Source organism: Coregonus clupeaformis, chromosome 27 (genome assembly GCF_020615455.1).
Source record: "Coregonus clupeaformis isolate EN_2021a chromosome 27, ASM2061545v1, whole genome shotgun sequence".
NCBI classification, from domain to species: Eukaryota; Metazoa; Chordata; class Actinopteri; order Salmoniformes; family Salmonidae; genus Coregonus; species Coregonus clupeaformis.
Window position 1 is genome coordinate 14,113,638 of NC_059218.1, and position 24,619 is coordinate 14,138,256.

The window sequence follows — 24,619 nt, forward strand, 5'->3', positions numbered from 1 at the left end:
CTCGGAGGTGCTGCACTTAGGGAGACCGGAAGGAGGGCCATCTCCTGCACCAACTGTGGCCGAGGAGGACACACTGCTGGTCGGTGCTGGGGAGGGTCTTTCAGGAGTCGAGGCGGTAGGCAGAGCACTGGTGGACCGTCTCAGGTGAGTAGGCACCCGACTCACCCAGAGCTCTCTGTTGCGCATACAGTATGTGTATTGATATTGTATTTCCAGAGTTTCCCCTCATTCCCAGCATAAGGTGTTCGTAGATTCAGGCGCAGCTGGGAACTTTATTGATCGTCAGTTTTCCCGTAGTTTAGGGATTCCTATTGTTCCTGTTGATGTGCCCTTCCCTCTACACGCCTTAGATAGTCGCCCTTTAGGGTCAGGCCTGATTAGGGAGGTCACAGCTCTACTCTGGATGAAAACGCAGGAGGGTCATGAGGAGAAAATGTGTCTTTATCTGATTGATTCTCCTGCGTTTCCAGTGGTGTTGGGGCTTCCCTGGTTAACTTTTTTTGACCCCACGATTTCATGGCAACAGAGGACTCTCAAGGGATCTTCAAGTCAGTGCTAGGGGAGGTGTGTAGGTGTTTCCATAGGGGCAACTATGGTGGAAAGTCCAAACCAGGTCTCCACCATGCACATTCCCCCCGAATATGCCGATTTGTCTCTCGCCTTCTGTAAAAAGAAGGCGACTCAATTACTACCCCATCGACACGGGGATTGTGCGATAAATCTCCAGATAGGCGCTGCACTTCCCCGGAGTCATGTGTATCCCCTGTCACAGGAAGAGACGGCGGCTATGGAGACATATGTCTCCGAATCTCTGGGGCAGGGATACATTCGGCCATCCACTTCACCTGTTTCCTCGAGTTTCTTTTTTGTGAAGAAGAAGGATGGAGGTTTACTCCCGTGCATTGACTACCGGGGTCTCAATCAGATCACTCTCAAGTACAGTTATCCACTACCGCTCATTGCTAGTATGACGGAGTCATTGCACGGGGCGCGCTTCTTCACAAAATTGGATCTCAGGAGCTCGTACAACCTGGTGCGTATCCGGGAGGTACATGAGTGGAAGACAGCAGTCAGTACAACCTCTGGGCACTATGAGTACCTCATCATGCCATACGGGTTGATGAATGCTCCATCAGTCTTCCAATCCTTTGTTGATGAGATTTTCAGGGACCTGCACGGACAGGGTGTAGTGGTGTATATTGATGACATTCTCATATACTCCGCTACACGGGTCGAGCATGTGTCCCTGGTGCGTCAAGTGCTTGGTCGACTGTTAGAGCATGACCTGTATGTGAAGGCGGAGAAATGTTCTTCCAAGAGTCCATCTCCTTCCTAGGGCACCGCCTGTCCGCGTCAGGGGTGGAGATGGACATTGACCTCATTTCGGCCGTGCGTAATTGGCCGACTCCAACCACGGTGAAGGAGGTGCAGCGATTCTTGGGTTTTGCCAACTACTACCGGAGGTTTATCCGGGGCTTTGGTCAGGTAGCGGCTCCCATTACCTCCTTGCTGAAGGGGGGACCGGTGCGACTGCAGTGGTCAGCTGAGGCGGACAGGGCTTTTGGTCATCTGAAGGACCTGTTTACCTCGGCTCCAGTGCTGGCTCATCCGGATCCCTCCTTAGCATTCCAGGTTGAGGTGGGCACGTCCGAGGCTGGGATAGGAGCTGTACTGTCTCAGCGCTAGGGTATGCCACCAAAGCTCCGCCCCTGTGCTTTCTTTTCTAAGAAGCTCAGTCCGGCGGAGCGCAACTATGATTTGGGGGACCGGGAGCTGTTAGCTGTGGTTAAGGCTCTGAAAGTGTGGAGGCATTGGCTTGAGGGGGCTAAACACCCTTTCCTCATTTTGACTGACCATCGCAATCTGGAGTACATCCGGGCGGCGAGGAGATTGAACCCTCGCCAGGCAAGGTGGGCCATGGTCTTCACTCGTTTTGTGTTTACTCTTACTTACAGACCAGGTTCCCAGAACGCTAAGGCAAACGCCCTGTCCCGACTGTATGACACAGAGGAGAGGTCCATTGAGCCCACTCCCATACTTCCGGCGTCGTATCTGGTGGCACCGGTGGTGTGGGAGGTTGACGCGGACATCGAGCGGACGTTACGTACCGAGCCCACTCCCCCCCAGTGTCCAGAGGGTCGTATGTACGTGCCGCTTGAGGTTCGCGATCGATTGATCTATTGGGCTCACACATCACCCTCCTCTGGTCATCCTGGCATCGGTCGGACAGTGCACTGTCTTAGTGGGAAGTACTGGAGGCCCACTTTAGCCAAGGACGTGAGGGTTTATGTTTCCTCCTGCTCGGTGTGCGCCCAGTGTAAGGCACCTAGACACCTGCCAAGAGGGAAATTACAACCCCTACACGTTCCACAACGGCTGTGGTCCCATCTATCAGTGGATTTTGTTACGGACCTTCCCCCCTCACAAGGGAATCCCACGATCCTGGTCGTTGTGGATCGGTTTTCTACGTCCTGCCGTCTCATTCCTATGCCAGGTCTCCCTACGGCCCTACAAACTGCTGAGGCCCTATTTACACACGTCTTCCGGCACTACGGGGTGCCTGAGGATATTGTATCGGATCAGGGTCCCCAGTTCACCTCAAAGGTCTGGAGGGCATTCATGGAACGTCTGGGGGTCTCGATCAGCCTGACCTCAGGTTTTCACCCCGAGAGTAATGGACAGGTGGAGAGAGTTAGCCAGAATGTGGGTAGGTTTCTGCGGTCCTATTGCCAGGACCGGCCGGAGGAGTGATCGGGTTTTATCCCCTGGGGACCCCGATCCGATACAATCCCCAGAGATGGCCCAAAACTCACTCCGCCACTCATCCACTAACCTTTCTCCCTTTCAGTGTGTGTTAGGTTATCAGCCGGTCCTGGCACCTTGGCATCAGAGCCAGATCGAGGCTCCTGCGGTGGATGAGTGGTTTCGGTGCTCAGAAGAGACCTGGAACGCTGCCCATGTACGCCTGCAGCGGGCCATCAGGCAACAAAAGGTGAACGCCGACCGTCACCGCAGTGAGGCCCCGGTGTATGCACCGGGGGACCGGGTCTGGCTCTCGACCCGAAATCTGCCCCTTCGCCTGCCCTGCCGGAAACTGGGTCAGCGGTTTGTGGGGCCATTTAAAGTCCTGAGGAGATTGAACAAGGTTTGTTATAGGTTACAGCTTCCTCTGAATTACCGTATTAACCCCTCGTTCCATGTGTCTCTCCTCAGGCCGGTGGTAGCTGGTCCACTCCAGGACTCTGAGGTATGGGAGGTTCCTCCGCCCCCACTGGACATCGAGGGGGCACCGGCGTACTCGGTCCGTTCCATCCTGGATTCGAGGCGTCGGGTGGGGGGCCTGCAGTATCTCGTGGAGTGGGAGGGGTACGGTCCGGAGGAACGGTGCTGGGTCCCTAGGAGGGACATCCTCGATCCCTCCATGTTGAGGGATTTCCACCGTCGTCATCCGACTCGCCCTGCGTCGTGTCCTCCTGGCCGTCCCCGAGGCCGGTGTCGGCGCAAGGCTGGAGCCGCACGTCAAGGGGGGGTACTGTCACGGATTCAGCCAAGGCTGCTCCTTCTCCTTGCTCGGGCAGGCTTCGGCGTTCGTCACTGGAGTACTAGCTGCTGCCGATCTATGTTTCTGTGTTCTACTTGTCTTATCTTTATTGTTCACATTTGTTCCCATTAGGTATTGATTACTTCCCTATTTAACCCTCTGGTTCCCACTGTATGTTGTGCTTGTTTGTTCATGTTTGGTTGTCGTCTGGTGAGCGGGTTTGTTTCCTCCCTGCGTGGAGGTTATGTTATTTACGTTACCTACGAGTAAAGTACGTTTTCAATTAGCTCTGTGTCCTGCGCCTGACTTAGTCATACCGCATCACACTGATATCCTGACAGAGTAGTACACAGCGTTGTACGAGATCTTCAGTTTCTTGGCAATTTCTCGTATGGAATAGCCTTCATTTCTCAGAACAAGAATAGTCTGACGAGTTTCAGAAGAAAGTTATTTGTTTCTGGCCATTTTGAGCCTGTAATCGAACCCACAATTGCTGATGCTCCAGATACTCAACTAGTCTCAAGAAGGCCAGTTTTATTGCTTCTTTAATCAGCACAACAGTTTTCAGCTGTGCTAACATAATTGCAAAAGGGTTTTCTAATGATTAATTAGCCTTTTAAAATGATAAACTTGGATTCGCAAACACAACGTGCCATTGGAACACAGGACTGATGGTTGCTGATAATGGGCCTCTGTATGCCCATGTAGAGTTGAAATGGGAAGTTTACATACACCTTAGCAAAATACATTTAAACTCTGTTTTTCACAATTCCTGACATTTAATCCTAGTAAAGATTCCCTGTCTTAGGTCAGTTAGGATCACCACTTTATTTTAAGAATGTGAAATGTCAGAATAATAGTAGAGAGAATTATTTATTTCAGCTTTTATTTCTTTCATCACATTCCCAGTGGGTCAGAAGTTTACATACACTCAATTAGTATTTGGTAGCATTTCCTTTAAATTGTTTAACTTGGGTCACACGTTTCGGGTAGCCTTCCGCAAGCTTCCCACAATACGTTGGGGTAATTTTGGCCCATTCCTCCTGACAGAGCTGGTGTAACTGAGTCAGGTTTGTAGGCCTCCATGGTCGCACACACTTTTTCAGTTCTGCCCATGTCACGCCCTGGCTCTGGGGACTCTGAAATGTTGAGCCAGGGTGTGTAGTTTCTGTGTTCTATTTTCTATGTTGATGTGCTAGATCGTTTAGATCTATGTTGGCCAGGGTGGTTCCCAATCAGAGGCAGCTGTATCTCGTTGTCTCTGATTGGGGCCCATATTTAGGCAGCCTGTTTGGCACTAGTCGGTGTGGGATCTTGTTCCGTAAAGGTTTGTTTTGTGTAACCTAGGACTTCACGTATCGTTTGTTTGTTGTTTTGTGTCGTGTTAAGTACTTAATAAAAATGTACGCTTATCACGCTGCGCCTTGGTCCGTATCTTCCGTTAACGATCGTAACAGCCCACACATTTTCTATAGGATTGAGGTCAGGGCTTTGTGATGGCCACTCCAATACCTTGACATTGTTGTCCTTAAGCCATTTTGTCACAACTTTGGAAGTATGCTTGGGGTCATTGTCAATTTGGAAGACCCATTTGCGACCAAGCTTTAACTTCCTGACTGATGTCTTGAGATGTTGCTTCAATATATCCACATAATTGTCCTTCCTCATGATGCAATCTATTTTGTGAAGTGCACCAGTCCCTCCTGCAGCAAAAGCACCCCCACATCATGATGCTGCCACCCCCATGCTTCACGGTTGGGATGGTATGATCTTTGTACGTCCTGTGCAGTATGATCTTTGTCCCCATGTGCAGTTGCAAACCATAGTCTGGCTTTTTTATAGCGGTTTTGGAGCAGTGGCTTCTTCCTTGCTGAGCGGCCTTTCAGGACTTGTTTTTACTGTGGATATAGATACTTTTTCTACCTGTTTCCTCCAGCATCTTCACAAGGTCCTTTGCTGTTGTTCTGGGATTGATTTGCACTTTTCGCACCAAAGTACGTTCATCTCTAGGAGACAGAACGCGTCTCCTTCCTGAGCGGTATGACGGCTGCGTGGTCCCATGGTGTTTATACTTGCGTACTATTGTTTGTACAGATGAACGTGGTACCTTCAGGCGTTTGGAAATTGCTCTCAAGGATGAACCAGACATGTGGACGTCTACCATTTCTGAGGTCTTGGCTGATTTCTTTTGATTTCCCCATGATGTCAAGCAAAGAGGCACTGAGTTTGAAGGTAGGCCTTGAAATACATCCACAGGTACACCTCCAATTGACTAAAATGATGTCAATTAGCCTATCAGAAGCTTCTAAAGCCATGACATCATTTTCTGGAATTTTCCAAGCTGTTTAAAGGCACAGTCAACTTAGTGAATGTCAACTTCTGACCCACTGGAATTGTGATATAGTGAATTATAAGTGAAATAATCTGTCTGTAAACAATTGTTGGAAAAATTACTTGTGTCATGCACAAAGTAGACGTCCTAACCGACTTGCCAAAACGATAGTTTGTTAACAAGACATTTGTGGAGTGGTTGAAAAACAAGTTTTAATGACTCCAACCCAAGTGTATATAAACTTACGACTTCAACTGTAGATATTCCATAAAAAATCATCAGTTTCCAACTACAATATCCATTTACAAAATTAACAATGTCTACACTGTATTTCTGATAATAATGTTGTTTTCTTTCGAAAACAAGGACATTTCTAAGTGACCCCAAACTTTTGAACGGTAGTGTAAGTTTGAGCGTTCATTTCACCATCTTTCTTCTGTTATTGTTCCATTCAATCGCGATATAAATAACACAACATCAGTTAACTATAATGAACTGCTTTAAATTTCATCCAACTCAACAAACAAGCAAAAAACGTAACATGCGAGAATCAGGTATGGGATACATACAACATTTAAAAAACGAAGCAACAGGAAGTAGCGCTGATTGAGCATGCTCCAATCACAAGCACAGACAGAAAGAGGAAATAGACGTACTGTAGAAGCTGGCCATTACGTAGTTTTGGCAGCGATCACCAGTAAATTCATTTGGACACCTGAGAGGGAAACAAAAGAGACACAGACAGAAGAGAAGAAAGTAGAGAAGATGAGTTTACACCAGATCTACTGAAGACCCACGTGCATCGCTGGTGTTGTCAAGAAGACCGATATGTCTTGCAAACATCGCCGGTCATGTTTGCGAAAACATACGTATTCCAGAGAAAAGTCTCAATCAATGTCTTATTCAACAGGCCTTGAATTTCAGCAAATATTTGGCTCATGCATTCTGATTCCAGGGAGATTTAATTGATTAGAATAAGCAGTGGACACCATGCCCGAATAATTGTCTGATTATCAACCTCTATTGATCAAGGAAAGGAAAGGAAATTGAGTCAGAATGAGTGTGTGTGTGTGTGTCTATTAGTCATTTGGAGGCCGTTCTACTCCACTCCATACACACACACACACACACACAAAAACACACTCACACTCACACTCACAACAAATTGTGTGGACGGATTGGCCGTTTGGCTCTGGGAGAGACAGTGATTGAAACTTTGGAAAAGGTATGAAACACCAGAGAGGACACGTATGGCTGGGTTCACTTGAATGCACATACGTTTTGGGTTTATGACTCTCACAGGCACAGTGGTTTGACATCGCTTCCCTGTGTATCCCGTTAAGCACCTGGGGGGGGGGGCAGAGAGGGAGTGAGACGCACAACACAGCACTGACACAGTACACAGATGTAACAGATAACAAGCACGTACGCACGCACCCACGAACACACACGCACGCACAAAAACATGGTAACACAAATGTATGGAATCCAGGTGATTAAAAGTTATTGTCCAGCACTTCCATTGACTTACTGTACCTCTTCATATTTTGTCAACTTTTGCCTGTAGAGTGCATTTGTTGCAAAACATAGTAGCCATAGTTATTCAGTGGTTCAGATTTACCCTTTGTAATTACCTCAATGGTGTTTTCTTTTTTTGTTTTTTTAGGGGGTAGATCAGCTTTAATATTGCAGATAGATTGTAACTTCCATCAATGTAATTGTCTGCATCACTTCCAGGAGGGATTTTGTCCCACTCCTCTTTGCAGATCTTCTCCAAGTCATTAAGGTTTCGAGGCTGACGTTTGGCAACTCAAACCTTCAGCTCCCTCTACAGATTTTCTATGGGATTAAGGTCTGGAGACTGGCTAGGCCACTCCAAGACCTTAATGTGCTTCTTCTTGAGCCACTCCTTTGTTGCCTTGGCCGTGTGTTTTGGGTCATTGTCATGCTGGAATACCCATCCACTACCCATTTTCAATGCCCTGGCTGAGGGAAGGAGGTTCTCACCCAAGATTTGATGGTACATGGCCCCGTCCATCGTCCCATTGATGCGGTGAAGTTGTCCTGTCCCCTTAGCAGAAAAACACCCCCAAAGCATAATGTTTCCACCTCCATGTTTGACGGTGGGGATGGTGTTCTTGGGGTCATAGGCAGCATTCCTCCTCCTCCAAACACAGCGAGTTGAGTTGATGCCAAAGAGCTCGATTTTGGTCTTATCTGACCACAACACTCAATCACCCAGTTCTCCTCTGAATCATTCAGATGTTGGCAAACTTCAGACGGGCCTGTATATGTGCTTTCTTGAGCAGGGGGACCTTGCGGGCGCTGCAGGATTTCAGTCCTTCACGGCGTAGTGTTTTACCAATTGTTTTCTTGGTGACTATGGTCCCAGCTGCCTTGAGATCATTGACAAGATCCTCCCGTGTAGTTCTGGGCTGATTCCTCACCGTTCTCATGATCATTGCAACTCCACGAGGTGAGATCTTGCATGGAGCCCCAGGCAGAGGGAGATTGACAGTTCTTTTGTGTTTCTTCCATTTGCGAATAATCGCACCAACTGTTGTCACCTTCTCACCAAGCTGCTTGGCGATGGTCTTGTAGCCCATTCCAGCCTTATGTAGGTCTACAATCTTGTCCCTGACATCCTTGGAGAGCTCTTTGGTCTTGGCCATGGTGGAGAGTTTGGAATCTGATTGATTGATTGCTTCTGTGGACAGGTGTCTTTTATACAGGTAACAAACTGAGATTAGGAGCACTCCCTTTAAGAGTGTGCTCCTAATCTCAGCTCGTTACCTGTATAAAAGACAGCTGGGAGCCAGAAATCTTTCTGATTGAGAGGGGGTCAAATACTTATTTCCCTCATTAAAATGCAAATCAATTTATAACATTTTTTACATGCGTTTTTCTGGATTTTTTTGTTGTTATTCTGTCTCTCACTGTTCAAATAAACCTACCATTAAAATTATAGAATGATCATTTCTTTGTCAGTGGGCAAATGTACAAAATCAGCAGGGGATCAAATACTTTTTTCCCTCACTGTAATCATTGTCTCCCCGGCGGAAATCTACTTCAATAATGTTGAGAGATTTTGACAAGGCCGGCCCATGACGACGGCAACATGAGGAAGTTATTCGAATGTACTGCCGTTTCAAATAACCCCATGGGTCAGGATGTAAAGCATCGCTTCCATGATGTTCTGTCCATTCCATGTTGTGTACCTGTTAGAGAATCCCTGCTCCGACTGTTCAGGCTTCAGCGAATCGGGCTCCACATGGGGACCCCTGGCAGACAGATTATTTTCGTAGATAGTTATTTCTGAGGAAGACCGACAGGTTATTTTTTTCCCCTCCCTCCCCTCCAGTGATGGCATGCTGCATCATTTACTGAAAGGAAATAACAGCCCCCAGAGACAGCAGCATTTTTGTGCTTAGTCACTGAAGTATTTAATTCGAACCTCAATCTGTCGGTGGACGGTAAGAGTCTGTCTTATGTATGTATTGGATGGCCCAGACCCAAAGTGTATCCTTGGCTATGTCAAGCCTTGTGTCAGGCACAAAGAGGGAGGAGCTGCAGTGAACTGCAGTGATCTTTCTTGTCACGCATTTGCTGCTGCAAGGGACGCAATAAAACCATGAGGTATCACCACCTCACCATGTCTTTTGAAAACTACTGGATGTTCTAACCACAAATGTAAAGATGTAATATACAAATTGGAGATGCTGTAGTGTTTCTAAAGGGTCAATCCACTTTGCTATACAGTAACTGACTTCAGACCACAGTGTACTTCAATGCCTTTGGTCAATTGGTCTGGATAATATAACATTTTACCTCAGAAAGATTTTATGTGAATGACGGTGATGTAGAATGTGGACAGGACCACAGAGAGGTGGTTCTCTTGTCAAATACAGATGTCAGCGATGTATGATGTTGACTCTCATACGGAGCATGTAAAGTGCATGCCAGCTTGTTTGCTGCTCGGGATGATTCGCCTACTCATTTGCCTTGAGCTGAGCACTGAAGCTCTCAGAGACTGAGAGTCATAGAGGCTCAAGCGACATGGGGGTTTGTCTTCTAGCACTGGGAAAGCACATCAAGCCCCGTCCTGCCTCAGGCGCTCATCGGCTCTATCGCTTGGATCAGGGCTGAAATACAGTGGCTTGCGAAAGTATTCACTCCCCTTGGCATTTTTCCTATTTTGATTGCTTAAAACCTGGAATTATAATGGATTTTTTGGGGGTTTGTATCATATGATTAACACACAATGCCTACCACTTTGAAGATATAAAATATTTTTTATTGTGAAACAAACAAGAAACAAGACAAAAAAACAGAACTTGAGCGTGCATAACTATTCACCCTCCCAAAGTCAATACTTTGTAGAGCCACCTTTTGCAGCAATTACAGCTGCAAGTCTCTTGGGGTATGTCTCTATAAGCTTGGCACATCTAGCCACTGAGATTTTTGCCCATTCTTCAAGGCAAAACTGATCCAGCTCCTTCAAGTTGGATGGGTTCCGCTGGTGTACAGCAATCTTTAAGTCATACCACAGATTCTCAATTGGATTGAGGTCTGGGCTTTGACTAGGCCATTCCAAGACATTTCAATGTTTCCCCTTGCTTTAGCAGTATGCCTAGGGACATTGTCCTGCTGGAAGGTGAACCTCTGTCCCAGTCTCAAATCTCTGGAAGACTGAAACAGGTTTCCCTAAAGAATTTCCCTGTATTTAGCGCCATCCATCATTCCTTCAATTCTGACCAGTTTCCCAGTCCCTGCCGATTAAAAACATCCCCACAGCATGATGCTGCCACCACCATGCTTCACTGTGGGGATGGTGTTCTCGGGGTGATGAGAGGTGTTGGTTTTGCGCCAGACATAGTGTTTTCCTTGATGGCCAAAAAGCTCACTTTTAGTCTCATCTGACCAGATTACCTTCTTCCACATGCCTTTTGGTGAACACCAAACGTGTTTGCTTATTTTTTTCTTTAAGCAATGGCTTTTTTCTGGCCACTCTTCCGTAAAGCCCAGCTCTGTGGAGTGTACGGCTTGAAGTGGTCCTATGGGCAGATACTCCAATCTCCGCTGTGGAGCTTTGCAGCTCCTTCAGGGTTATCTATGGTCTCTTTGTTGCCTCTGATTAATGCCCTCCTTGCCTAGTCCGTGAGTTTTGGTGGGCGTCCCTCTCTTGGCAGGTTTGTTGTGGTGCCATATTCTTTCCATTTTTTAATAATGGATTTAATGGTGCTCCCTGGGATGTTCAAATTTTTCGGATATTTTTTCATAACCCAACCCTGATCTGTACTTCTCCACAACTTTGTCCCTGACCTGTTTGGAGAGGTCCTTGGTCTTCATGGTGCCGCTTGCTTGATGGTGCCCCTTGCTTGGTGGTGTTGCAGACTCTGGGGCCTTTCAGAACAGGTGTGTATATATAGTGAGATCATGTGACACTTAGATTGCACACAGGTGGACTTTATTTAACTAATTTTGTGACTTCTGAAGGTAATTGGTTGCACCAGATCTTATTTAGGGGCTTCATAGCAAAGGGGTGAATACATATGCACGCACCACTTTTCCGTTATTAATTTTTTAGACGTTTTTGAAACAAGTGATTTTTTTCATTTTACTTCACCAATTTGGACTATTTTGTGTATGTCCATTACATGAAATTCAAATAAATATCAATTTAAATTACAGGTTGTAATGAAACAAAATAGGAAAAACGCCAAGGGGGATGAATACTTTTGCAAGGCACTGTACACCCTTGACAACAAGAGCGCTATGCTGGAGAATAAATCAATGAACACGGCTGATCCTGACACCAGCACCATGTCAGCACAGGGTCATGTTCAGGAGGCTACGTGATGGAAAACATTTTTTAAAAATTCGCAGCAAAAGTATGAATTTAGTGTTTCTTAAAGGGCAAGTCCAGGTAGTCCCTCCCTGTTAGAGTCTGTTTAGTTACATTTGGTGCCTAATGAACATGACCCAGCTCTAGGGTTCCAATGAGGACAAGGAAATGGGGAAGAAGACAGAAAGAAAATCTCATCAATTCAACATTTTTCTGAAATGGAGCGCAGCGGTTGGGCTGTGGCGATGAGAGGAGCCGGCATTAATAATGTAGGGATGCAGAGAAGCCTGTGGATAGGGACCTCCACCTGCTCCGCTCTCCAAACTCTCAGCCCAGTTAGTGTCACGCTAAGCATCCGTTAGAACATCCATCCAGCTGCCCAAAAAGCCCTATCAAAGTGCAGAAGCAGTACATTTGTACACCTCTGTGATGTCTTGTGCACTCCTTCTATAATCTCTGCTCAGGTCGTTGGATTGTTTAATGATTTACTCCAAAATATTCAGCTGACACCTATGCTTTACTGTAAAAAGACTGCGCTTTCCTCTGATTTCCCAGTGAAGTGAGGCAGTGCTCCGTTTTCCCCACAGAACTGGTGGGAGAGCTCTAAAATTAATATTGGCACAGTATGGGCCTTAAAAGCTATGGTGCCTAATATAGCAGGCATAAATGGGGCTTGACAACACAGCATTCTAACAGATCATCACTTCAAACATGATAGATGTTATGACAGCATCTACTGTAACAACGTGTGTTACTTTTTGACATGTATAAAATAGCAAAGTAGTGTTCTGAAGTCGGCATCGGCAAACTTCTATAATGATACATCATGTGGGAGCACAGTAAAATAAGAAGAAATAGCAGCTATAAGCCATCAGGAATTGTATTAGTCATCAAGTCAAACATAGTCAGCATAGTATGCAGTGTGTGGTGTGGATGGTGTTGTGTTTCATCATTTCCTACCTGCAGAGGAACTTGGACCTGCCAGGGGTGATGTCCAGGGTGAAGCACTCCCCTCCGTTTACGCAGTAGTTCTTCTGGCTGTCACTGCAGCGCGTCATGTGGCTGGAGGTCTTCACCACAGCAGTGGTGCTGGTGGCAGCTGCAGGAAGATACCAGGGGGCAATTAGCTGGAGAGGAAATGGATCCAGTCATCCCAGTAGACCCCTGGGGAGTGTTCAGCTGAACACTAGCGCTTAGCACAAAGCTACATTGGCCTCTCTGTGTGCTCAGTGTACATCCATGATTTATACCCGTGCCCTTTGTTATAATAATAATAATAATAATAATAATAATAATAATAATAATAATAATAATAATATGCCATTTAGCAGACGCTTTTATCCAAAGCGACTTACAGTCATACGTGCATCCATTTTTGTGTATGGGTGGTCCCGGGGATCGAACCCACTACCTTGGCGTTACAAGCGCCGTGCTCTACCAGCTGAGCTACAGAGGACCACAAAATGGCGGAACACAAAATGAATGGGAAGAAAATGGCAAGAGATATAGTAAACAAACCGACAAAGCACACGGTTCAATGATTTGATTATTGATTACAGCTATCCTTGACAGTAAATATATCGGTAAAATGCTTCACCGCACATATGCCTTTACAACATAAAGTTGTACATATATCTTGACAAGAAATAAAAGACACCTCTTGCGGTAGAGCGATCATTTCAACAACTCAAATATGAATGTGCTATTCCAGAGCCCAATTGTGTGAGAGAAGTCCTGAAACAATGATGAAAGACATTACATCCTAGCATACACTTGCTTTAAAATTGAAAAATGCTACAATAAAACAGCACTGAGAGACATTAAGAGCAGTGATATAACACAAATATGAATAAAACATTTATGACTAAATGCTATCAAGAGAAAAATCCTACCACAAGATTGCACTACTTGCTCTCTATCTAATTACTTCAAACCTAAAATCTCCATCTCAAACGCCATTCACCTATAATTTCCAATAGTTCTAAATGCATTTAAGAATGGTTATCTTATCTTCAATGAACCAGCATTGGAATTAGAGTCCCTGAGCTCACCTGTGATGTTTCTGAAAAGTCTCGAGACGTGGAGACGCATTTCCCCTTTTCTGCCCATCGGAGCAGCTCAGGCCAGTGCCGTCCCAGTGGATCAATAGGCTGTAGCTCTAAGCACTCTGTCTGCTGGAGGTCTCTAATGCCTCTCCCCACTACCTGTCCTCCCCAGTCTGCACTGTGTGAAAGCCCATAAACATTTTAAATAAGCACTTTTCCTCCCTTAACCCTCTATCTCATCCGGACGTCACTTCTGGCATCAGAAGTCTTTAAGCATCGGAAATGCAACGGATGCAATTGCCGGCCGAAAAGACGTCAGAGCTCGATGACTAGGGGGTTGAATGAGTTCTCTTGCAAAACAAATATGCAAAGAGTAATCAAGACACCTGCCAGAGCGAGATCGTGTTTGTGACAAACAGACATACTTACTGGCATGGATGAACGCTCTAATCGGTTTGACAGTGATTAGGGCAAAAAAACGTCCCGTCTCGTGCCGTGAATCACCCGCCGGACCATCTCCGGCTCAGAGCACCACAAGGGCAGGAGGAATATACCTTCACATACAAATTATTGGCTTAATGACCACTTTTTGGTCCTGGCTAATTCCAGCCGGACGAGGTGAGCATTGCTGCATCTTTTCCTCCTTTTTAAAAACCCTCCCCACCCTGATGTATTTTACTACCTCATTCCCCATTTGCAATGGTAAGAGGATCGTGACCCGGATGCCAATGTGACTGGTTTAGGCCCCATTGGTGATTCCGTTCGATTCCGGCGTAGTGCCGTGCCAGTGTCTCCTTCCTGACAGACAATTGAGTTAACTCATAGATTATTATTGAGATGACGCAATGATATCATAGGTCACAGACCCCATCAGGTTACATTTTGTACATAGAGACATTACCTTTCGACTAAATGCAATTCAATCTCTAGGGGCCATATCCTTGTTTCCCAGTAAACAACCAACACTGGTTGAATAATTGACCATGCAACAGATTGCTTATTTTCCTCAAATCTAATTACTTGCTATGCCACCATTAAATCTACTGCATGCAGCAATGGGAGCAGAAAATCAATCAAAAGTCTGCATCCTACTCTTCATTCTAAAAAACAAATGTATGCTCACCTCTGCATACAGATAGACTAGCTAATATGATAAATAATCTCTCCTCACAGACACCAATACAATTACATTAGGGATTAAATAAGCGACAAGTTTAAGGTATGACACACTCAACTAATCATAAATAATAAATAAATAAATAATATGCCATTTAGCAGACGCTTTTATCCAAAGCATGAATACCAACCATTCACTTTTTAAAATCCACCAACTTTCAGGGGCTAAATTGTAGGGTGGTTTATCTATCAGAAGGTTTGAGCCTTTTCAGCACTGCAACTACAAGACTGGCAACTGGACCTACCTAAGATATCTCTGTTAGATAAGGGTAATTGCCCAATGAAAAAAAAAAAATCTGATTGCCATTACTGACCTTTTCAGCTTTTATTTGGGACCTTTCAAAATGTCAACCAGCTACTGATACAAACCCCATTACTGACATTGATTCAATCAGCAAAAGTCAGCATTGTACTGTATGCATTAGAACTGGCAAAGGTAAACGATCAGTACAAAATCAGTCACTACACACCATACTTGCTTGTACAGTCTTGTTGTTAATCCAGTATCAAAACAGCGAGAAATATGGTTTGAAATATTGTTAGTCTTGCAGCAGAAGCTTAATGAGAGAAGAGAGCGAGGGTCATGAGGGCTATATTTAAGAATGCTGCAGAGCTTAAGCTGCATGTTTTTTCCCCATTTTGTCTGATGGAAGCATGCAGTGGAAGAGATAGATTCAGCTCTATAAAAAAAAAATTTGGGTGGTATTTCAGAAACCCAAAACCGGGGAGCGGAGACACTGCATGAGGGAATGTCTCGTCTTTCTCCTGCACTGGCCCTTTGGGCCAATGGCGGGCTGGTGGTGGATTTTTGCAGACCCTGCAGTCCAATGCAGCTTACCGTATGCTTCCCAGTCGACCTCAACCCCATTGAACACCTTTGGGATGAATTGGAACGCCGACTGTGAGCCAGGCCTAATCGCCCAACATCAGTGCCCAACCTCACTAATGCTCTTGTGGCTGAATGGAAGCAAGTCCCCGCAGCAATGTTCCAATATCTAGTGGAAACCCTTCCCAGAAGAGTGGAAGCTGTTATATCAGCAAAGGGGGGACTAACTCCATATTAAAGCCCATGATTTTGGAATGAGATGTTCGACAAGCAGGTGTCATGTAGTGTATTATGACAAAACATTTTGACTTTTTGTTTGTTTTGGTCTTCTTTCAGCAGTTCGTTCACACAAAATGTTTTCTTGAGGCAAGTCGAAGTTCAGTAGTCGAAGTCTACGTCCCTTCGTCGGTGATTGGTCAACAGTATTACCCCTAGTTGGAGTGGGAACTATGGACAGGATCCTTCATTGAAGTGCGACGACTAGTTTTCATGCAAATGTTTTCACTTAAGAAATGCTGCACCAAACATCTTAGTTGCACAACTAAGACCTCCTTGGCAAAAATGTCAAAATTAATTACAGATTTCTTGATTTATCTTAGATTCATTTGGACTATTTTGAGAAAGTGTTATTGGCTATGTTGTTGCTACGGTGTCTCAAGAGGGACAAACAGTAATATTGCAGCTTTTTTCTCTTTTTTTTTTTATAGCTAAAAGGGACTATGCAAGCGCAGACGTTCGCTTTAGCTTAGCCAAATCCTGCTAGGAGCAGTAAGAACCTAGTCTGCGGGAGCCTTAAGTGTGGTCAAGGGCAGACCGTAATGCAATGTGCCAGTGGACCTCTGTCTCATCACGACTCATCACCACAGAGCTGCGACCAGAGGTTAAAACCTGGTCAACTCAGACTCCATTGAAATCAGTCGCCGAGATACGTGCATAGAACATAATACAACATGGTCCATGGACACCTTATTGGACATTACTCTTGCCTACTATACAGTATGTAAGATCTCATCTCTGTTTATTGGGAAACACTGAACATGGGCTATAACATTACGCAATACTTAACATGAGCTGTAACATATGTAATAGACGTCATATCTTTACACATACACAAACTGGACCAGAATAAAAGATGATCATGTAGGCTATGTTTTGTCATGTATATGAGAGCATCCCAACGGCATCATGGATCTTAGTTTGACAAGAGTGTTTTTAGTAAATAGAAGTATGGTGGCAGTGCAGAGTACCACTGGAAATTGCTGTTTACAATGATGCAGGAACATGTAGTAGATTGTTCAAATCAAGGCTGGGTTTTGGACATTAAGAAACCCCAAAACCTTAAGACAAATACTTGATGAAAATAAGTTATTTTTGCATGGACATTTATTTTTTACCTAGAAGGCTGAAAAAGCTAAATGTTAAAGCAACACAATCTTGTTTCCAAATTAATGGCATTCATTTATTTTTTATCTATTCCTTTTTCTCATATCAAGGATGCTTCCTCCTGCATAGATCGATCATTATTCGTGTGCTCTGAGTCTGACTGCAAAATTATTACCATCAAATGACACAGGCGCCAAAATAAAGGAAACACTGCCAAAATAAAGGAAACACTTGAGTAAATGATGGACACAAAGTATATTGAAAGCCGGTGTATTCACACAGGTGTGGTTCCTGAGTTAATTAAACAATTACCTTCCCATCAAGCTTAGGGTCATGTATAAAAATACCCAGTTGCCCATTATTTAGGCTACCATGGCTAGAAGAAGAGATCTCAGTGACTTTGACAGAGTGGTCTCAAAGGAGTATAGGGGGTTTAAAGGGTGTGTGTATGTGTCTCAGTCACCAGATCTCAACCCAAGCTTGATGATTAGTTGATTATTTGAATCAGCTGTGTAGTGCTATGGCAAAAAACAAAACGTGCACCCCTTGGGGTCCCGAGGACCGAGTTTGGGAGACCCAGCCCTATTAAGACACTATGTTGGTGTTTCCTTTATTTTGGCAGTTACCTGTATATCGACTGCTATTTTACACAACCACCCCCACTGATATCTAAATCATATTTGTTATCACATAATCTAATAAATGTTGAGTTATCAAGACTATTAAAGTAACTGCCCAGTTAAAATCTCACTTTAAAAAAATCGTATTCTGTTAACTCATATCCAAATAATGTTGTTGACTCGTCCTATACTCCTATTTGTGGCCGAAGCATAATTTGGAGAGAAGAAAATCATAAAAAACCCCAACTCAAACTTATATCTCAAACAGACCGTTTAAAAAATGATTGCTATTTTCTCATAGAACATGATGTCACCTCCCTGAGGAGGATGAGATGGCCAATCAGCGGTCTAGAGGAGGACGAGCTGGCCAATCAGCGGTCTACTTACGTGAATAATTTGTATCATCGTTATACGCCCACATCATTCTGTTGTTGGGGTACGGCCACACCATTCCAACACACACACAGAAAAGCTGCTTATCAACATAATTAATTAAACATTTTTGGAAGGGAAACTTCACTCATATCGTAAGTAATTATAGGTCTTACTTCATAGAAATCTGGAAACTCCTGAGTGGTACTCCTGAGTGGCGCAGTGGTCTAAGGCACTGCATCGCAGTGCTAACTGTGCCACTAGAGATCCTGGTTCGAATCCAGGCTCTGTCGCAGCCGGCCGCGACCGGGAGACCCATGGGGCGGTGCACAATTGGGTAGGGGAGGGAATGGCTGGCAGGGATGTAGCTCAGTTGATAGAGCATGGCGTTTGCAACGCCAGGGTTGTGGGTTCAATTCCCACGGGGGACCAGTATAAAAAAATATATATATATATATATGTATTCACTAACTGTAAGTCGCTCTGGATAAGAGCGTCTGCTAAATGACGTAAATGTAAATGAAACACTGGGCAGTTACTTTAATGACCTGAATGAATTAGTAATATCTTCTCTGCAACTTTTGTTGCCACAGCTCTGGTCAAAGGTAGTGCACTATATTAGGGAATAGGGTGCCATTCGGGAATTATTATGTGACATAAATAATAGTGTGACAGGCCATTATGGGAAACAGAGTGCACAGAACTACTGCATCAAACTTTTTATGAGGCACCATCAGTGATGTTTTGACAACGCTTTGTTGAGTGTCCTGTCTAAAATGGCTATGAAAGACACTGCCTGAATCATCGGCGCTCACAACAATGTTCATGTCGTGATCATCACTGATCAATTCCGGTTTGTTTCAAGGGAGTCCTTTGGGTGGAACACATGCGCACACACACAAACACAGCACAAATACACACAACACTGTCTCTGTTTGGGCAGCAAGGTCACTCTCTCCTCTCCCCTGGTGGGCCAGTCCCCTGTGCTACCGTAGGGGTGTGTGTTTGGCAGTGTGTGGCATCTGATGAGGACGGATGGCCAGCAGGCCAAGTGTGCCTCTGTGTGTGCATATGCATGTGTGTGTGTGTGTGCGTGTGTGTGTAGCCTGGGCTGTCAGATGATTAATATCACCACGGCTAGACCAAGTTCTACATGGGACTACATGACGATACCGTTTACTCCCCATTTTATTTAGTTAATTATCATTTACCCACTTATTAATGCGTTCCCAAGGTTGATCAATGCTCAGAACGCAAAAAATATTGTTCTAATCGCGCCTGCCTCTCTGCACACAAGTGGAATCATGATTCAGGTATGCTCGTTAGGTTCGCCTGCTCCCCCCGGATTTGCCTTGTTAGCAGCACATTCATTCACCACTCTGTCTAACGGCAAACTCCGCCCACGGCCCAGGCCGAGACGTGAAACAAACAACCTCAGTCCAGATCAAAGGTGAAAAGTGGCAAGTAGAGAGAGACGCCGCTGACAGTGGCCTTGCGAAATGCCTGACATAAGGCAATTTTTTTAACGTACCTCGACTCCTGCTGTGTCAACAGACATCCCCCAAACCCCCCCCAAAAAAAGATGCTGAGAATGAGAATGAGTGTACAACTGGTAAATAGTCGCTGATATTTCAGTCATATAGCTACCTAGCCCACTCAAGGGCTCTGGCCAGATAGCTAGCTATAACTAGCTGGCTAGAAGGATGAAGTTAAAAGCTAACATTAAACGGAACATGACCTCAGCAGGAGCAGTTGACTGACATTAAGCTCGCTATAATCTTAGCAAAAGATAGGCTAATATAAGTTCTCATAACAAAATAACTTTGCTTTAAACAGAGTAGTGAGACAGTGGTGATGCAGGCTGCAATGCAGGAGGCAAAGTAGACACAGGGCGCGTTCAACATTGCAGCCGACATTAAACCCCCTAGAGTTGATGTCCGCTCCCCTGTGGAAATCTAATTAGCATAATAAATAAATTCCCATCAAAATCCGCCTGTTTAAGCTAGGGATATGTATTTTGCAGGGCTGCGTCTCAATCCATGGGAAACACTCTTTTCACGCCTCTTCGATACCGAAGTGACTGTTTTGTAGCAGGTTAGGAGAACTTACTCAGCAAGTTAGGATCATTAACATAGCAGGTTAGGAGACTGAGGTTAAGGTTAGGAAAAGGGTTAGGATTAGGGAAAATGCTCTCCTAACCTGCTACAGAAATCCCTTTGTATGTGTCCCCTCAATCCACCGCATCCGCCGATGTAGTCCTTCCGCATCTGTTTGTCAGACCAGAAGTCATCCCGAAAATTGGTCTTCTCACAAAAACGTCTGTAGGGTCCGAACGGTTTGGTCTACAAACTAATACGACCCCTCTTGCGAACACGATGTTGTTCTCTGTTTTGCTCTACGACCCACACAAGCGTCACGGGACTCATCTGAAGTCCTGTGCCTCCTGTAGCTCAGTTGGTAGAGTATGGCGCTTGCAACGCCAGGGTTGTGGGTTCGATTCACATGGGGGGCCAGTATGAAAAATGTATGCACTCACTAAACTGTAAGTCGCTCTGGATAAGAGCGTCTGCTAAATGACTCAAATGTAAATGTAAGTCGGTACTGCCAATCTACCAACTTCTGTCTGTAGCGTCCGAACAGTTTGGGCTACATACTAATATGAGCCCACCATCGGAAAGTGAGACTCTCACGAACACAGCCATGTCAGTTGTTTTGCCCTACGACGCCCACAAGCCTCGTCTGAAGGTAGCCCAGTACCAGTTTAAAAAATTTATGGAGTGTACAAAACATTAAGGACATGTGCTCTTTCAATGACAGACTGACCAGGTGAAAGCTAAGATCTGTCATTGATGTCACTTGTTAAATCCACTTCAATCAGTAGATGAAGACCGGTTACAGAAGGATTTTTAAGCCTTGAGACATGGATTGTGTATGTGTGCCATTTAGAGGGTGAATGGGCAAGACAAAAGATTGAAGTGCCTTTCAACGTGGTATGGTAGTACAGTGCCTTCGGAAAGTATTCAGACCCCTTGACTTTTTCCACATTTTGTTACATTACAGCCTTATTCTAAAATGGATTAAATGTTTTTTTCCCCTAATCAATCTACACACAATATCCCATAATGACAAAGCAAAAGCCGGTTTTTATAAATTTTTGCAAATGTAACTATCTAAGCCTTATTTACTGTATATCGTGTTGTCGTTTCTACTGTAGCATACTGTATGTATGTGTGGAGCATAATGTATTTCCTGTTTTATTAACATGTTTTCATGTACTGGTGACAAATCATGCATTCTGATTCTTGCATAGATTGTAATGTAATATGATGTGTGTAAAATACTTTTGAAGATTGTACGGATTATGATGAGCTAATACTAAGCTATTTGCCAGCTTTGTGTGGCGCCATGTTTGTTGACATTATACAATGCATGCTGGTTGTCACGTAAGCGTCTGTCAGACCAAAGATGTTATAACAAAACGAGGTGAAGGGATGGTTCACTCGACTGACTTTCAAGACAACTGGGAACTCGTAAAAATACAAGGTCAAATCATGACTTCAGTGATCTTCAGGTTGGAAAGTCTGAGCTCTAGAAAGAGGCCCGAGTTCCTGAGTTGGAATTCCGACTTGGATGACCATTCAAAATTATTTTACCCAGTCGGAGCTCGTTTCCCGTTGTCTTCAACACACTGAAGTCAGAAGTCGGAGATTTCTGAGTTCCCAGTTCCAATTTCCAGTTGTTTTCAAAGCTGCATCAGATTGTAACTATGGTACCTCAGGGTTGCCAGCTCAGACCCCCATTCCAGGGCTTTTATTTTTATTTAGCTTATAAACTTCTCCTGTGTTTGCCCCCCATTTACGGATAAATCCCCCATTGTAGTAATATTTCCTGCATCATATCCCCCCATGATACCGTCCCCCATTCCTACCCCCCTCCTCTACTTGAAAACCCCCCACAAATTAAATGAACCCCCCACAAACCCCGTAAAATGGTGTCCTTCAAATCTGGCAACCCTGTTTAGCTTTCGCGCTACTGTTAGGCTAGGCAGTGAGCTTGTATTTGGGGTGATGATCTGTGAGGTGATAACATTTGATTTGCTTTGTAATTTGTCAAAAACAGTAAACGACTTGTCAAGTCATGTGCTCCAGTTCTTGTATACACTGTAACAAGTACATCGAAGGTTTGTAATATGCTGAAAAGTGGCCAAACTAAGTTCATATTTTTCAAGCAATGGGAGCAGCCATTTTTGACTTTGACTTTGTTTATTTGCATCTTATAGTGAATGGCATTCTGGGATTAGGGAGTTTTCGCTTGTCAAACAAACAAACATTGCTGCCATCATAAGGAATTTAGCTGCTGTTAGCTCAGCTGATACGCATCTCTATTCTAAACAATATTACATTTCTTTCTTGTGCTCATCAGAGATGTGGTACATTGTAAACAAGTCTAGCTGTTAGGTCGCTAATTTATGTAGTTTTTTTTGTCAGCGCAACCTGTTATTTAGATTGGTTTATGGAATGAGTTTGGCTGTGGATGTGTTCCTTGTGATGCTTGGATGATGAAGTTTGCATTTATCTTTTACAATAAAAGGTGAAATTGAGAAATAAAGTTGTGAAGACCTTTAATTCCCATCAGTACAAAACATTGTTTAGATGCTTTTCGGATAACAATGCTGTTTAGACACGTTTTGTTGCATCGTACATTTTTTTGCTACTGTTCCAATCACATATTTGCGATGGTACGCTACAGGGACCACTCAATAATGATCACAAATATGTGATTGTACGCGTCAAAGGGTTAAAGGATTGCTGTAGATCGTGAGTTATTCAATTTCTTCTTGCCATTATTTCGTTTTTTTCCACGTTCATTTTATAACCTGAGATTTTTGAGTATTCTGAAAATGTTTTTATCAAAGGGGGCATTGAGTATTCAATATTGGTCAGGTATATCAGGAGATCATCTGCAAATAAGTTTAGTTTATATTCATGTTTACCAATACTGATACATGTTACGTTTGGGCCCTGGTTAATCCTTTCTGCATGCGGTTTAATTGCCAGTGCAAACAGGAGGGGAAAAGGGGACATCCCTGTCTTGTGCCTCTTTCTAAAGCAATTTATAATAAAGCAATTTAATCAGATAATGAATGATTCGTGTATATTTTTGCTTTAGGACATTTATACAATATTTGTATTCCATTTATGATTTCAGCTGGAAAGTTGAAAGCTTCCAAAGTTGAATAGAAAAGGCCATTCAAGACGATCAAAAGCCTTTTCGGCATCAACAGCAATTATTGATAAATCTATATCTTGTTTTTTGGCGTATTGTATTAAACTGAAACATGTTCTTGTATTTCTTTGTAAGTGTCTATTTTTAATAAACCCTGATTGATTGATATGTATCAAGTCTGGTAAGACTTTTGCCATTCTATTGCTTATAAGCTTTGTTATTATGTTATTGTCACAATGTATTAAATTTATGGGTCTATAGTCACCAAGGGACTCTCCAGATTTTCCTTGTTTTAAATTAACTGAAAAAACTGTTTGATACATGGAACTAGGAAGTACTGAATTAGGTGATGTGTGTTGTTATTTCTGTAAATAGGGGGGCTACTTTTCCCAAAATGTTGAATAGAATTCTATTGGAAAGCCATCCATTTCTGGTTCTTTTCTCCGTGCAAATGTTTAACAGTATCTAATATTTATTCTTGGGTGATCTCTGTTTAAAAAAAAGAAAATGTCTGCTGACAATTGCTTCAGAGTTGTTGAGTCTAAGAAGGCTATAGGAGCCATCGCACTGTTGTTTAATTCTGATTTATAAACATTTCCATATAACTTTTAAAATGGTCATTAATCACATTGTTGTTCCTAATTACCGCTTTTGTATCTTTATCTTAAAACATTATAACTGGTTTAGCATGTATATGTTTTGTGAGAGCTGTAAGGTATTTACCAGGTATATTTGCCATTTAGTAGTATGCTTTATTTGAGTTTAACCTGTAGTTGTGTGTTCTCTTCAGAAGTAAAAGACCGTATTCCTGCATAAGTTCAGAAATTGTATTTTCTTCTTTACCCTGTAAAGATTTTTTATGGGCTTTTTCTTAAAATAGCGATGTATCTTTCTTTCATTTTAATTTGTAAATCAGATTCAACTTTTGCAGAGTATGAGATTATCATTCCCCTAACGTACACCTTAAAGACATCCCAAATTATATCGGGGGTCGGCTTTTCTCTGTCCTCAATGTCTACATTTGTAATGGTAAAGTTTTTTTTATTTTTGTTAACATATTTAATACAATTTGGGTCCAGAAGATGCGCTCTGTTCTTTCTACAAATCCTGTCACTAAATGCATTTTCTATTGGTGTAGTTACGGATGATACCGGTGAATGATCCAATATCATTATATCATGACTTTTTGAATCCAGTAAATTGTTGAGTGCATTTTTGGAAATAAAAATGTAGTCAATTCTTGAATAGCTTAT

General features: G+C 43.7%; 1 protein-coding gene across 1 annotated transcript in view; it reads right to left on the reverse strand.

Annotated features, from left to right (window-relative positions):
* LOC121541094 (pro-neuregulin-1, membrane-bound isoform-like) overlaps positions 1-24,619 on the reverse strand; it is an 88,625-nt gene that overhangs the window by 23,582 nt on the left and 40,424 nt on the right. The window contains exons 2-3 of the mRNA XM_041850079.1: positions 12,679-12,817; positions 7,152-7,219 (exon numbers count right to left, since the gene is read on the reverse strand). Coding sequence (XP_041706013.1) covers positions 7,152-7,219; positions 12,679-12,817 — 207 coding nt within the window. The remainder of the gene's footprint in view (positions 1-7,151; positions 7,220-12,678; positions 12,818-24,619) is intronic.